The 16367-nt window shown below is 41.1% G+C and overlaps 1 protein-coding gene across 1 annotated transcript in view; it reads left to right on the top strand.

The window, feature by feature from the left end:
- The window catches only part of bckdk (branched chain ketoacid dehydrogenase kinase), a 38233-nt gene extending 23081 nt beyond the window's left edge, over positions 1–15152 (top strand). The window contains exons 9-11 of the mRNA XM_061962802.2: positions 1570–1659; positions 1750–1905; positions 13875–15152. Coding sequence (XP_061818786.2) covers positions 1570–1659; positions 1750–1905; positions 13875–14019 — 391 coding nt within the window. The 3' untranslated portion in view covers positions 14020–15152. The remainder of the gene's footprint in view (positions 1–1569; positions 1660–1749; positions 1906–13874) is intronic.
- The last annotated feature ends 1215 nt before the right edge of the window (positions 15153–16367 follow it).

Genomic DNA, 16367 nt, shown 5'->3' with positions numbered 1-16367 from the left:
TTTCAATACATGCGTAATCTGTTGAATCGCTTCAGCCGCTGAAATCCGAGTCTGAATCCGAGCTAATGTCGCTATAGCTTGCTGTTCTATCCGCCATGTTTGTTTGTGTTGGCTTCACTATGTGACGTCACAGGAAAATGGACGGGTGTATATAACGATGGTTAAAATCAGGCACTTTGAAACTTTTTTTAGGGATATTGCGTGATGGGTAAAATTTTGAAAAAAACTTCGAAAAATAAAATAATCCACTGGGACCTGATTTTTAATGGTTTTAACCCTTCTGAAATTGTGATAATGTTCCCCTTTAAAAATCACTTAGGCATCTTCAGAATGGATCTGACTATCATTTAAAAAGGGTTTCCCTCTAGGGGACCTGTTTTTTTTGTGTCCCCATACCGTCAGAGGTCCCCTAAAGGTGACTGTGTAAACCAGGGGTGCTCATTACGTCGATCTCGGAGGGTGTGTCAGTCGATCACCAGCCAGGCATTAAAAAAATAGTCCTAAAAATGAGCGATCATAAATCTTCACTATGACGTCACTTTCGTCACTTGATTGACATTCACGGCACCCGAGGGTCTTCTGAGATGACGCTGGCTGCTGCCAGCTCATTAAAATTACCGACTGGAAGGCGAGAAACACTTTATTTCAACAGACTCTGGCGCCGTACCTGTCGTCAAAACTCCAAAGACCGACTGCACAGTTGCACAGTTGTGCTAACAAAATAAGAGTCTCAGAAAGCTGGCTTGCACAAGCTAGCAAGCTACGGAGTTTGCCGACAATGTATTTCTTGTAAAGTGTATACAAAGGAGTACGGGAGCTGGACAAATAAGATGCCAAAAACCAACCACTTTCATGTGGTATTGGACAGAAAGGAGGACTTTTTTTCTCCTCCATTCGAAAATGCGGACATTATCAGCACCACTGTCTGATTCCTATCAATGCAAGTCATCAGAATCAGGTAATACACCAACTTATATTCTTGTCTTCATGAAAGAAAGGAATCTATATGTGTTAAACATGCTTGTATTATCTTTAAACACCTTTAACTTATTAACAATATTAACTATATGTGTTAAACATGCTTGTATTATCTTTAAACACCTTTAATTTTTTAACAATATTAACTATGTGTTAAACATGCTTGTATTATCATTAAACACCTTTAACTTGTTAACAATATTAACTATATTTATTAAACATACTTGTATTATCATTAAACACCTTTAATTTTTTAACAATATTAACTATATGTGTTAAAAATGCTTGCATTATCATTAAACACCTTTAACTTGTTAACAAAAACATATATTTCATAAATAAGTAAATATAAATTATATATATGAATGAGGTAGATCCCCACGACTTGATCAATTGAAAAGTAGCTCGCCTGCAGAAAAAGTGTGAGCACCCCTGGTGTAAACAGAGCGATGTCCCCATTAAGTAAACATTGCCAGAACACACACACACACACACACACACACACACACACACACACACTCTCACTGTTTTTTTTATTACATGGCATTCCAGCCGACTTTCAAAATAAGAGCGGTGTGCGTGTCGTTGCAGGTCCACCATGGAGAGCCACTTGGACACACCCTACAACGTGCCCGACGTGGTGGTCACCATCGCCAACAACGACATCGATTTTGTCATCAGGTGACTTTTCTCCCTCCCAAAAACGGAAACGAGTCGATAAATTCGACCTCCCGACACGACAGCTGAGCGAGTTCTTTCTTCCCCGTGCAGGATTTCGGACCGCGGTGGCGGCATCCCTCACAGAATCATCGACAAGGTGATGGACTACCACTTCAGCACAGCCGAGGAGAGCGCGCAGGACCCCCGCATGAACAACCTCTTCAATAACATCACCAACAGCGGCAACCAGTCTGGACCCATGCACGGGTACGTCTGCCTATAATAGACCATTCCTGCAGGCTGGAGGATTCATCTGTTCCAGTGTCAAACCTTGCCACCCTCTTCTTTTCTCTTCAACGACTCTTTGAAAGGAACGGCTCCTAAAGATCCGGCTTAAATCCCATCTCTGTTGACTATGAAAATTAGGGATGTCCCGATCCGATATTTGGATCGGATCGGCTGCCGATATTTGCCAAAAATTGCGTATCGGCAAGGCATGGGAAAATGCCGATCCAGATCCAGTTTAAAAAAAACTCCGGTCCGTGTTTTCCAATGCACCGATTTAAATAATACATTCCACTTTTCTGCTGCTCCGTAATTTCCATTCCGCATTTTCCAGCACACCTTCAACACATTCACAGGTCTGTGGATTCTCACGCAGTTGCATTTAGCTGCTGGCATTACACGACAGGCTCTTCTCACTCTTTCCTGTGTCTCCCTCTCACAGACAGCAAGTGCACCTTCTTACACACGTCACATACTGTCACGACATACGTCACATACGTATACGTCCTCCCCGAGCAGAGAGGTAGCAGCATGGCTAACGTTAGCTGTGATGCTAGCGCAGCCGTGCGAGCAACGCTCCCTCTAAGGTGCTCGCCTGTGCAATTGCGCACTGTTTAAGCGTCCTCTGCAAATAGCAAATCTATGCCACGCACAAAATCAAATAAAAAAATAAGCGCATAACAATTTTCGACACACGGACACGACAGAGAAAACAGTTTTCGTCATCATTGTTCAAATATTGTGACGTCTGTCGAGACGCTTATCTCCATTCGGTGCCACACGTCCACACCATCAAAATGCCGAGGCAAAAATTTCCACATCAACACCGTATGAAAAAATTAGTGATTTTTTTAGTTGTGATTTCCTTCTCTGCATGAAAGTTTAAAAGTAGCATATATTAATGCAGTATGAAGAAGAATGTTTTAATGTAGACATGCAAGCCTTGAAAGAAAATTTTGAAAATCAAGACTACATTTCCTGCAAATGGGTGCATTTCTACCCTATATTTTAACTTTAGATTTATTCTCATATCAAACTCTTTTGGCTGTCTTTTTGACACTTACATCCACACCCTGGATTATAAATAATGTAAATAATTCAATGTGATTATCTTGTGTGATGACTGTATTATGATGATAGTATATATCTGATAGTATATATCTGTATCATGAATCAATTCAAGTGGACCCCGACTTAAACAAGTTGAAAAACTTATTCGGGTGTTACCATTTAGTGGTCAATTGTACGGGATATGTACTTCACTGTGCAACCTACTAATAAAAGTCTCAATCAATCAATCAAAACACATAGAATCATCATACTGCTGTGATTATATGCATCAAGTGTTCATTCAAGGCTAAGGCAAAATATCGAGATATATATCGTGTATCGCAAAATGGCCTTAAAATATCGCAATATTAAAAAAAGGCCATATCGCCCAGCCTTAGTTCAATGATGCCATTTCTGTTTGTCATGTATAATTTTGTCTATTTTGTTTTTATCCTTGAATAAACAGGTCAGTTTCTTGTTACCAACCATTGTGTATTATTCAAACTCCCCTAATTCAGCTGGCTGGTTGTTATCAAGAGTACTAAAACCCTTTTCAACATGATTCTGACAACTAAGTAGGCTAAATAACTTAAAACTTTAATACATGCTTGGATAGGCCAGTATCGGTCAGTATCGGTATCGGTATCAGATCGGAAATGCAAAAACAATATCGGTATCGGATCGGAAGTGCATAAACCTGGATCGGGACATCCCTAATGAAAATCCCTTAAAGGCAGCCCTAATTTTTAGTAAAGTCAAAAAACTATTCGCGGATTACATTTATGTAGCACTTTTTTAGTGACCCCAAAGCGCGTTACACTGAGAACTACTGTGTTTTCCGCACTATAAGGCGCACCGTATTATAAGGCGCACCTTCAATGAATGACCTATTTTAAAACTTTGTTCATATATAAGGCGCACCGCATTATAAGGCGCATAGAATAGACGCTACAGTAGAGGCTGGGGTTACGTTATGCATCCATTAGATGGAGCTGCGCTAAAGGGAATGTCAACAAAACAAATAGTGATTGTACTGACACTTCTACTTGCTGCTCTCTGTTCAACAACTCACTGTTCCAGTTTGTCCTCCAACTGTAACCATCTCGCTTTGTTCCCTCGGAAACTCTGTTTAGTCTTCTTTACTTGGCGCAGGTCCTCATGTTGCTTCCTCCACTTCCGCACCATTGATTTGTTAATGTTAAATTCTCCCGCTGCTGCTCTATTCCCGTGTTCTACTGCGTGACTGATCGTAAGCGTCGTAAGCGTGTCTCTTAATAGGAGCCATTTTTGGGTCTTTACATAAAGTTTTGGTCTCGCAACTACGGTTAGCAGCCGCCGACTTCATTTTCCCCCGCCGTAGAAGCCGTAGAAGGGGGAAAATGAAGTCGGCGTAGTTACCGTAGTTGCGAGACCTGTTGGGGCTCATTATTGGTCCATATATAAGGCGCACCGGATTATAAGGCGCAGTCAGCTTTTGAGGAAATTGGAGGTTTTAGGTGCACCTTATAGTGCGGAAAATACGGTAATATTTATTCATGCATGTCGTAAGATAGTGAGTGGAGTGAAGTGAATTACATTTATATAGCGCTTTTTCTCAAGTGACTCAAAGCACTTTACATAGTGAAACCCAATATCTAAGTTACATTTAAAGCAGTGTGGGTGGCACTGGGAGCAGGTGGGTAAAGTGTCTTGCCCAAGGACACAACGGCAGTGACTAGGATGGCGGAAGCGGGGATCGAACCTGCAACCCCCAAGTTGCTGGCACGGCCGCTCTACCAACCGAGCTATACCGCCCCAATTAGGCTATTATATAGGGCTCCATGTGATTTCGCAATGCATTGTGGGGGCTGGTAGCCATTATTGCATACTTGCCAACACTCCCGAATTTTCCGGGAGACTCCCAAAATTCAGCGCCTCTCTCGAAAACCTCCCGGGACAAATATTCTCCCCAAAATCTCCCGATTTTCAGCCGGAGCTGGAGGTCACGCCCCCTCCAGCTCCATGCGCACCTGAGTGAGGACAGCCTTTTTTTTTATGACGGGAGGACAACAGGGTGACAAGAACTAAATCATCCAGACTAGAGATAAATTGTATTATTATGTTTATTTTACCTAAAAATAAATATATTTATTAATTTATTTAAAAAAAAAAACTAAATACATTTTTACTATATTTTGCTAAAAACATCAAAATTAATTGTATTTTTATTTGTATTTTTTCTGACGCCTTATTACATCCAGCCATATAATTGTACATTAAAATAAACATATATGAAATAATTAATTTTAAATGATCATAATAATTCATTTAAAATGACCATATTTAATTATTAAAATAATTGCTTGTTTATCAACAACTTTAGCATTTTATTCATTACATTTTGAAGCTCTCAGAAGCCAAGTTATGTTATATTCCTTACGATTTATTTATGCAAGTTTGAAGTATCAATTATCTAAACACAGTTTTGTTTGCATATTTTCAGGATGTATATATATATATATATATATATATATGTATGTATGAAATACTTGACGAATTCTAGCTGTCAATATACACCTCCCCTATGGCCCTGCGATGAGGTGGCGACTTGTCCAGGGTGTACCCCGCCTTCCGCCCGATTGTAGCTGAGATAGGCTCCAGCGCCCCCCGCGACCCCAAAGGGAATAAGCGGTAGAAAATGGATGGATGGAATATATATATATATATATATATATATATATATATATATATATATATATATATATATATATATATGTATATATATATATGTATGAAATACTTGACTTGGTGAATTCTAGCTGTCAATATACACCTCCCCTCTTAAACACGCCCCCGCCCACAACCACGCCCCAGTCCCACCCCCGACCACACCCCCCACACCCCACCTCCCGAAATCGGAGGTCTCAAGGTTGGCAAGTATGCATTATTGCTAGATAAAGTTTTTGTTTGCATGGCTGGACTCAACTAGGGGAGGGGAGGGGTGAGAGGGAGCAACAAACTGCTTTAAAATGGATTGTACGAAAGAAAAAAATCAAGGGACTGTACAAACTGGACCTTGTTTCAAAAGCTTGCCGCCTTAAAAAAGTAAAATTGTTGGAATTGATCTTTAAGAGCTCATCCAACGGACGAGATTTGAGCAAGCTGCCAAACTGAAATGAAATTAATTATATTTATATAGCGCGTTTCTCAAGAGACTCATAAAGCGCTTCACATAGTGAAACCTTAAAGCTACATTTAAACCAGTGTGGGAACAGGTGGATAAAGTGTACTGTTGAAGGACACAACAGCAGGGGGGAATCGAACATGGAACCCTCAAGTTGCCACGCCGTCACCAACGCACTCCGTTTTTATACAGGCCAAACATTTCGTAGTGCTTACGGACAAACCAACTTTGGGGCGGTATAGCTCGGTTGGTAGAGCGGCCGTGCCAGCAACTTGAGGGTTCCAGGTTCGATCCCCGCTTCCGCCATCCTAGTCACTGCTGTTGTGTCCTTGGGCAAGACACTTTACCCACCTTCTCCCAGTGCCACCCACACTGGTTTAAATGTAACTTAGATATTGGGTTTCACTATGTAAAGCGCTTTTGAGTCACTAGAGAAAAGCGCTATATAAATATAATTCACTTCACTTCACTTTGGGCGTGTGCAAGACCTCGGTATTTTACATTAGACAGAGAAGACTGTTGTCTACTCAGTGACAAGTCCTGCTGACTTACCTCTGAAAGGACAAGTATTGGACACATTTGTTTCAAACTCAAATTTATTTCAAGTCTGAAATACTGTGCATTAATGTGGAAAATCAGACATGTAAAAGCAAAAAAACGTTTTACACTTTTAACACTGACATAAATACACTTACAAACCCTGTTTCCATATGAGTTGGGAAATTGTGTTAGATGTAAATATAAACAGAATACAATGATTTGCAAATCATTTTCAACCCATATTCAGTTGAATATGCTACAAAGACAACATATTTGATGTTCAAACTGATAAACATTTTTTTTTTTTTTTTTGCAAATAATCATTAACTTTAGAATTTGATGCCAGCAACACGTGACAAAGAAGTTGGGAAAGGTGGCAATAAATACTGATAAAGTTGAGGAATGCTCATCAAACACTTATTTGGAACATCCCACAGGTGAACAGGCAAATTGGGAACAGGTGGGTGCCATGATTGGGTATAAAAGTAGATTCCATGAAATGCTCAGTCATTCACAAACAAGGATGGGGCGAGGGTCACCACTTTGTCAACAAATGCGTGAGCAAATTGTTGAACAGTTTAAGAAAAACCTTTCTCAACCAGCTATTGCAAGGAATTTAGGGATTTCACCATCTACGGTCCGTAATATCATCAAAGGGTCAGAGAATCTGGAGAAATCACTGCACGTAAGCAGCTAAGCCCGTGACCTTCGAGCCCTCAGGCTGTACTGCATCAACAAGCGACATCAGTGTGTAAAGGATATCACCACATGGGCTCAGGAACACTTCAGAAACCCACTGTCAGTAACTACAGCTGGTCGCTACATTTTTTTTTTTTTTTTTTTTTTTTAATTCAAGTTTATTCACAATACCATATAACAAATACAATAGTAGTAAAATATCATCATTTAAAGATGTTGGTACGTGAAAGGGTCCCCCAAATAAGCTAGAAGAAGCTTTTGACAGGGGGTCCAGAGGATAGAATATACATGAAATGATGGAATATACATGGAATGATGGAACATGGTAGCAAGTACAACAACAAAAAACAAAACAAAAAACAACGCTATATGATTAACACAAGATAATAGTACTAAAGCAAGCATACACATACATACATACATTCATTCAACCATGCAAAACCCAACAGTAGTCTACCCTACATGAGGCATTAAATATAGGTGGTTAATAGATAAGTTTTTAGTTTATTTTTGAAGTTGGAGAATGGATACAGCATCTTGAGGTTCTCATTAAGCCGGTTCCAAATCTTTGGTCCCCTGCATACAACACTTGGAGCGGTACAATCCAGTAAACGATGTTTCCCTGATATCAAATCTAAGTTACGAGTGTTGTGGGCATGCTGGGGATGGTAGATAGGAACCAAGCTACAGAGCCTTAAATTCAGCCTGTAAATGACTTGATAGGTTAAACAAGCATTTTGATAAATATTGAACTCTGTCAGTCTTAAGAGATGATAATTATGGAATAGATGTCGAGTGGGGGCATTAAACTTGGACCATGACAGGGCCCGTATAATTTTCTTTTGCATAGATTCTAATTTGTGGAGGTAGGTAGGGAAGGTGTTACACCAGATGACATTACAGTAGTTTAGATGTGGTTCAAAGAGAGTTTTATATAGTGTGAGTAGAGCATAAAGAGGAAGATAATGACGAAGGTGAAAGAACAGGCCAACATATTTACTTACATCTGTAAGTGCAAGTTAAAACTCTCCTATGCAAGGTGAAAACCGTTTATCAACAACACCCAGAAACATCGCCGGCTTCGCTGGGCCTGAGCTCATCTAAGATGGACTGATACAAAGTGGAAAAGTGTTCTGTGGTCTGACGAGTCCACATTTCAAATTGTTTTTGGAAACTGTGGACGTCGTGTCCTCCAAAGAGGAAAAGAACCATCCAGATTGTTATAGGCGCAAAGTGTAAAAGCCAGCATGTGTGATGGTATGGGGGTGTATTAGTGCCCAAGACATGGGTAACTTACACATCTGTGAAGGCGCCATTAATGCTGAAAGGTACATACAGGTTTTGGAGCAACATATGTTGCCATCCAAGCAACGTTACCATGGACGCCCCTGCTTATTTCAGCAAGACAATGCCAAGCCACGTGTTACATCAACGTGGCTTCATAGTAAAAGAGTCCGGGTACTAGACTGGCCTGCCTGTAGTCCAGACCTGTCTCCCATTGAAAATGTGTGGCGCATTATGAAGCCTAAAATAGCACAACGGAGACCCCCGGACTGTTGAACAACTTAAGCTGTACATCAAGCAAGAATGGGAAAGAATTCCACCTGAGAAGCTTAAAAAATGTGTCTCCTCAGTTCCCAAACGTTTACTGAGTGTTGTTAAAAGGAAAGGCCATGCAACACAGTGGTGAACATGCCCTTTCCCAACTACTTTGGCACGTGTTGCAGCCATGAAATTCTAAGTTAATTATTATTTGCAAAAAAAAAAAAAAGTTTGAGTTTGAACATCAAATATCTTGCCTTTGTAGTGCATTCAATTGAATATGGGTTGAAAATGATTTGCAAATCATTGTATTCCGTTTATATTTACATCTAACACAATTTCCCAACTCATATGGAAACGGGGTTTGTACAACTTATTAACTAAAACTATAGAAAAAACTACCGGCAGCGGTAAAGTTTAGATCTATGAAGGAAAGAAGAAAGTGAATGAATGTTTATAACTGAATACATTTACATATGCATAAAAATTTTGTTTTTTTTGTATTATTTTTTTTAACGAATTAAATAACGTTTATGACAACCTTTTTCCAAAACACAATATAGAATGTGAGATATAACAGGATAATGCATGCAATTATCATTTGTTTTCAAAACGCTTACAAAAAAGTGGGACCCCAAAAATGTACTGTGGGGGGCCCCATTTTTATGACTTGATGGGGTCCCTGGGACCCCATTTTGAAAATTCCTAGCGCCGACACTGCATTTGTAACATACTGACGGAAACAGGGCTGCCAATTTGCGCCAACAGCTTCTCGGACCACTACCTCAGTGTTTTTCAACCTTTTTTGAGGCAAGGCACGTTTTTTTCATTAAAAATTCCGGAGGCACACCACCAGCAGAAAACGTTCAAAAATGAAACTCCACCCAGTCGTCGTGCCTTATTTTGAGTTTGTTGGTGTTTTCCTGTGTAGTGCTTTAAGTTTTTGTCTTGCGCTGTTATTTTGGAGGCCCTTCCTGTTTTGTTGGTGTTTTCCTGTAGCAGTTTCATGTCTTCCTTTGAGCGCTATTCCCCGCACCTGCTTTGTGTTAGCAAGCAAGGCTATTTAAGTTGTTGCTATCCTTCTCTGTGTGGACATTGTTGATTGTCATGTCATGTATGGATGTACTTTGAGGACGCTGTAAGTTTTTGCTGTCGTCCAGCATTCTGTTTCTGTTTACTTGGTAGCCAGTTCAGTTTTACTTGTGTTTTGCTATGCTTCATTGCCTTTCCCTTATTTTTGGTTTAAGCATTATATATACACGTTTTTACCTGCATATTGTGATCACAACAAACAATCCTCGTCTCACCCGACACATTCCGACTTTTACAAAGCAATTAACTACCTGCTGCCACCTACTGACATGGAGGATTATTGATTGATTGAGACTTTTATTAGTAGGTTGCACAGTGAAGTACATATTCCGTACAATTGACCACTAAATGGTTAACACCCGAATAAGTTTTTCAACTTGTTTAAGTCGGGGTCCACCATTACGTGGTTACCCTGCCGAGCTCTACAGAGCACAGACACTAAGCAACGGCACATTATTTGCAGATTATAATTATTGATTTGAAAAAAATATTTTTGGGACCAATTAGGTGAAGTTGCGTAATTTCCCACGGCACACCAGACAATATCTCACGGCACACTAAAGTAAAGTTAAAGTACCAATGATTGTCACACACACACTAGGTGTGGTGAAATTTGTCCTCTGCATTTGACCCATCCCCTTGTTCACCCCCTGGGAGGTGAGGGGAGCAGTGGGCAGCAGTGCCACGCCCGGGAATCATTTTTGGTGATTTAACCCCCAATTCCAACCCTTGATGCTGGGTCCCATTTTTATAGTCTTTGGTATGACTCTGCCGGGGTTTGAACTCACGACCTACCGATCTCAGGGCGGACACTCTAACCACTAGGCCACTGAGTAGGTCAAGGAAGTTCCCAGAACCCGGCCGCCTGGGTGAAAACCAGGAATCCTAACAGCTAGCACGAGTGTGCCGTGGAACAGTGGTTGAAAAACACTGCACTACCTGATGTGCAAAGTGTTTTGCCCAACCAAGGACACAACGGCAGAAGATGGGTTCGTACCAGAAGCCTTCAGTTTCGAGGTGGCCGCTCTACCATCTGAGCCACTTAAAGGGGAACATTATCACAATTTCAGAATGGTTAAAACCATTAAAAATCAGGTCCCAGTGGCTTATTTTATTTTTCGAAGTTTTTTTCAAAATTTTACCCATCACGCAATATCCCTAAAAAAAAGCTTCAAAGTGCCTGATTTTAACCATCGTTATATACACCCGTCCATTTCCCTGTGACGTCACATAGTGATGCCAATACAAACAAACATGGCGGAAAGAACAGCAAGCTATAGCGACATTAGCTCGGATTCAGCCTCGGATTTCAGCGGTTTAAGCGATTCAACAGATTACGCATGTATTGAAACGGATGGTTGTAGTGTGGAGGCAGGTAGCGAAAACGAAATTGAAGAAGAAACTGAAGCTATTGAGCCATATCGGTTTGGACCGTATGCAAGCGAAACCGACGAAAACGACACGACAGCCAGCGACACGGGAGAAAGCGAGGACGAATTCGGCGATCGCCTTCTAACCAACGATTGGTATGTGTTTGTTTGGCATTAAAGGAAACTAACAACTATGAACTAGGTTTACAGCATATGAAATACATTTGGCAACAACATGCACTTTGAGAGTGCAGACAGCCCAGTTTTCATCAATTAATATATTCTGTAGACATACTCTCATCCGCTCTCTCTTCCTGAAAGCTGATCTGTCCAGTCCAGTTGGAAATGCATCTGCTTTGAGTGTCGCAGGATATCCGCACATTCTTGCCATCTCTGTCGTAGCATAGCTTTGGTCGGTAAAGTGTGCGGAACAAACGTCCAATTTCTTGCCACTTTCGCATCTTTGGGCCACTGGTGCAACTTGAATCCGTCCCTGTTGGTGTTGTTACACCCTCCGACAACACACCGACGAGGCATGATGTCTCCAAGGTACGGAAAACAGTCGAAAAAAACGGAAAATAACAGAGCTGATTTGACTCGGTGTTTGTAATGTGTTTGAGAAAATGGCGGATTACTTCCCTCCGAGAGCGAATAATAGAAAGGCGTTTAATTCGCCAAAATTCACCCATTTAGAGATCGAAAATCGGTTAAAAAAAAAAAGGTCTTTTTTTCTGCAACATCAAGGTATACAGGTAAAAGCCAGTAAATTAGAATATTTTGAAAAACTTGATTTATTTCAGTAATTGCATTCAAAAGGTGTAACTTGTACATTATATTTATTCATTGCACACAGACTGATGCATTCAAATGTTTATTTCATTTAATTTTGATGATTTGAAGTGGCAACAAATGAAAATCCAAAATTCCGTGTGTCACAAAATTAGAATATTACTTAAGGCTAATACAAAAAAGGGATTTTTAGAAATGTTGGCCAACTGAAAAGTATGAAAATGAAAAATATGAGCATGTACAATACTCAATACTTGGTTGGAGCTCCTTTTGCCTCAATTACTGCGTTAATGCGGCGTGGCATGGAGTCGATGAGTTTCTGGCACTGCTCAGGTGTTATGAGAGCCCAGGTTGCTCTGATAGTGGCCTTCAACTCTTCTGCGTTTTTGGGTCTGGCATTCTGCATCTTCCTTTTCACAATACCCCACAGATTTTCTATGGGGCTAAGGTCAGGGGAGTTGGCGGGCCAATTTAGAACAGAAATACCATGGTCCGTAAACCAGGCACGGGTAGATTTTGCGCTGTGTGCAGGCGCCAAGTCCTGTTGGAACTTGAAATCTCCATCACCATAGAGCAGGTCAGCAGCAGAAAGCATGAAGTGCTCTAAAACTTGCTGGTGGACGGCTGCGTTGACCCTGGATCTCAGGAAACAGAGTGGACCGACACCAGCAGATGACATGGCACCCCAAACCATCACCCAACCATGCAAATTTTGCATTTCCTTTGGAAATCGAGGTCCCAGAGTCTGGAGGAAGACAGGAGAGGCACAGGATCCACGTTGCCTGAAGTCTAGTGTAAAGTTTCCACCATCAGTGATGGTTTGGGGTGCCATGTCATCTGCTGGTGTCGGTCCACTCTGTTTCCTGAGATCCAGGGTCAACGCAGCCGTCTACCAGCAAGTTTTAGAGCACTTCATGCTTCCTGCTGCTGACCTGCTCTATGGAGATGGAGATTTCAAGTTCCAACAGGACTTGGTGCCTGCACACAGCGCAAAATCTACCCGTGCCTGGTTTACGGACCATGGTATTTCTGTTCTAAATTGGCCCGCCAACTCCCCTGACCTTAGCCCCATAGAAAATCTGTGGGGTATTGTGAAAAGGAAGATGCAGAATGCCAGACCCAAAAACGCAGAAGAGTTGAAGGCCACTATCAGAGCAACCTGGGCTCTCATAACACCTGAGCAGTGCCAGAAACTCATCGACTCCATGCCACGCCGCATTAACGCAGTAATTGAGGCAAAAGGAGCTCCAACCAAGTATTGAGTATTGTACATGCTCATATTTTTCATTTTCATACTTTTCAGTTGGCCAACATTTCTAAAAATCCCTTTTTTTGTATTAGCCTTAAGTAATATTCTAATTTTGTGACACACGGAATTTTGGATTTTCATTTGTTGCCACTTCAAATCATCAAAATTAAATGAAATAAACATTTGAATGCATCAGTCTGTGTGCAATGAATAAATATAATGTACAAGTTACACCTTTTGAATGCAATTACTGAAATAAATCAAGTTTTTCAAAATATTCTAATTTACTGGCTTTTACCTGTATATTGACGCTTACATAGGTCTGGTGATAATGTTCCCCTTTAAGTCCATCGTAGGCCACAGCTTGTCCCTGGAACAGACCATTTATATTCTATCTATAGAAGATAAACAAGTGTGTCTCTTTGGGGTTGTAACTCTTTTCTTCTTTCTTTTCCAGCTTTGGTTTCGGCCTGCCGACGTCGCGGGCGTACGCCGAGTATCTGGGCGGCTCCTTGTCCATTCAGTCCATGCAGGGCATCGGCACCGACATCTACCTGCGTCTGCGCCACATCGACGGCAAAGGCGAAAGCTTCCGAGTGTGACCTCGCCCCTTCTTTTTTTCCCCCACCTCCCATTTTATTTCTAACAACACTCCTTTTCTTTCCTGTCTTTGCCTTAGACGGATTATAAGCTATGTTAGCTCTCAAGTTGAGGACTTGGATTTATGATTTTTTTTTGTGTGTGTGTGTGTGTTTGTTTTGTACCCTGTGTTACAAAAGGTGTAAGAAGTTACTTGACATGAAGTCAGTCCTGCAGTAAGACAAGAGTTTGTGATGAAGGATGGAACAAAATAAGTTGCCAAAACACACTCGCTAATATTTTCAGCCTTATTTACTCCCCACATTCTTCTTTGCTGCCTTCATTAAACTGCACTTAGTTCGACTTTCTCTCTAGCGTACCACAGAAGTATTGTCCTTTTTTGTTTTTATTGACTTTTATGCTACGTTTGTTACAGTATATATCAAGTTGAAGGTTTGTCTTTAGCTTTTTTTTTGTACAAAAGACATCCGCCTAGCTAGAAGTGACAAGCTAGCAAGTTAGCGACTCCAGTTATGCCGTCATGTTGACGGAAGTTAAAGCTTTTTTTTTTAAATTTTTATCATTATCATTTCATTTAACAATTTAGTTAGGTTTTTTTTCTAACTCTCAGCATGGCTCAGGTGCGTGAGTAGTTGTCTCCCAACCTGAAGGCCGCGGGTTCGATCCTCAATCAAGGTATCCTTTAGCAAGCTTCAAATGCTGCGTCATCATCAGTAGGTGAAACAATTTCTCCGCTTCAAAACGTCATATTATGGTCAAGTCTCCCGACTTTTCAAGGCGAGGACGACTTTTAAAAGGACTTTCAAGCTGCGCCGCCATGTGAAGTTAGTCGGGTTTATAATGGATAAGTGTGTAAATATGTAGTTTAGTGCATGTCAGGATGGGAAGTCCATACCTCAAAGCTGCCGTTGAAGAAGTCTGGAGTGCCCTCTGCTGGCCAAAAATAAAAACACCAGCTGACTGATGCTGTTTTGTTTTTTTATTCAGTCAAGTTTTTGGAAGTTGGTCATCTTCCCTTTTTTTGAGGTAAATGTTTAATGTAGAATTAAGTAAAGAAAAAACATTCTCCAGATAAAATACTTCTTTTACTGACCTTTGTTGTGTTCACATTAAAGTTGACATGTTTGGACCTGTTGACTGATCACTGTCATGATTACAACATTGGAACATGTAAACATACAAAGTTAAGAGTTAAAGCATTCATTATATATACAGGTACAAGCCAGTAAATTAGAATATTTGGAAAAACTTGATTTATTTCAGTAATTGCATTCAAAAGGTGTAACTTGTACATTATATGTATTCATTGCACACAGACTGATGCATTCAAATGTTTATTTCATTTAATTTTGATGATTTGAAGTGGCAACAAATGAAAATCCAAAATTCCGTGTGTCACAAAATTAGAATATTACTTAAGGCTAATACAAAAAAGGGATTTTTAGAAATGTTGGCCAACTGAAAAGTATGAAAATGAAAAATATGAGCATGTACAATACTCAATACTTGGTTGGAGCTCCTTTTGCCTCAATTACTGCGTTAATGCGGCGTGGCATGGAGTCGATGAGTTTCTGGCACTGCTCAGGTGTTATGAGAGCCCAGGTTGCTCTGATAGTGGCCTTCAACTCTTCTGCGTTTTTGGGTCTGGCATTCTGCATCTTCCTTTTCACAATACCCCACAGATTTTCTATGGGGCTAAGGTCAGGGGAGTTGGCGGGCCAATTTAGAACAGAAATACCATGGTCCGTAAACCAGGCACGGGCAGATTTTGCGCTGTGTGCAGGCGCCAAGTCCTGTTGGAACTTGAAATCTCCATCTCCATAGAGCAGGTCAGCAGCAGGAAGCATGAAGTGCTCTAAAACTTGCTGGTAGACGGCTGCGTTGACCCTGGATCTCAGGAAACAGAGTGGACCGACACCAGCAGATGACATGGCACCCCAAACCATCACCCAACCATGCAAATTTTGCATTTCCTTTGGAAATCGAGGTCCCAGAGTCTGGAGGAAGACAGGAGAGGCACAGGATCCACGTTGCCTGAAGTCTAGTGTAAAGTTTCCACCATCAGTGATGGTTTGGGGTGCCATGTCATCTGCTGGTGTCGGTCCACTCTGTTTCCTGAGATCCAGGGTCAACGCAGCCGTCTACCAGCAAGTTTTAGAGCACTTCATGCTTCCTGCTGCTGACCTGCTCTATGGAGATGCAGATTTCAAGTTCCAACAGGACTTGGCGCCTGCACACAGCGCAAAATCTACCCGTGCCTGGTTTACGGACCATGGTATTTCTGTTCTAAATTGGCCCGCCAACTCCCCTGACCTTAGCCCCATAGAAAATCTGTGGGGTATTGTGAAAA

The sequence above is a fragment of the Nerophis lumbriciformis genome, linkage group LG09 (assembly GCF_033978685.3).
Source record: "Nerophis lumbriciformis linkage group LG09, RoL_Nlum_v2.1, whole genome shotgun sequence".
Lineage (NCBI taxonomy): Eukaryota > Metazoa > Chordata > Actinopteri > Syngnathiformes > Syngnathidae > Nerophis > Nerophis lumbriciformis.
This window is presented reverse-complemented; position numbering and strand designations above follow the sequence as displayed.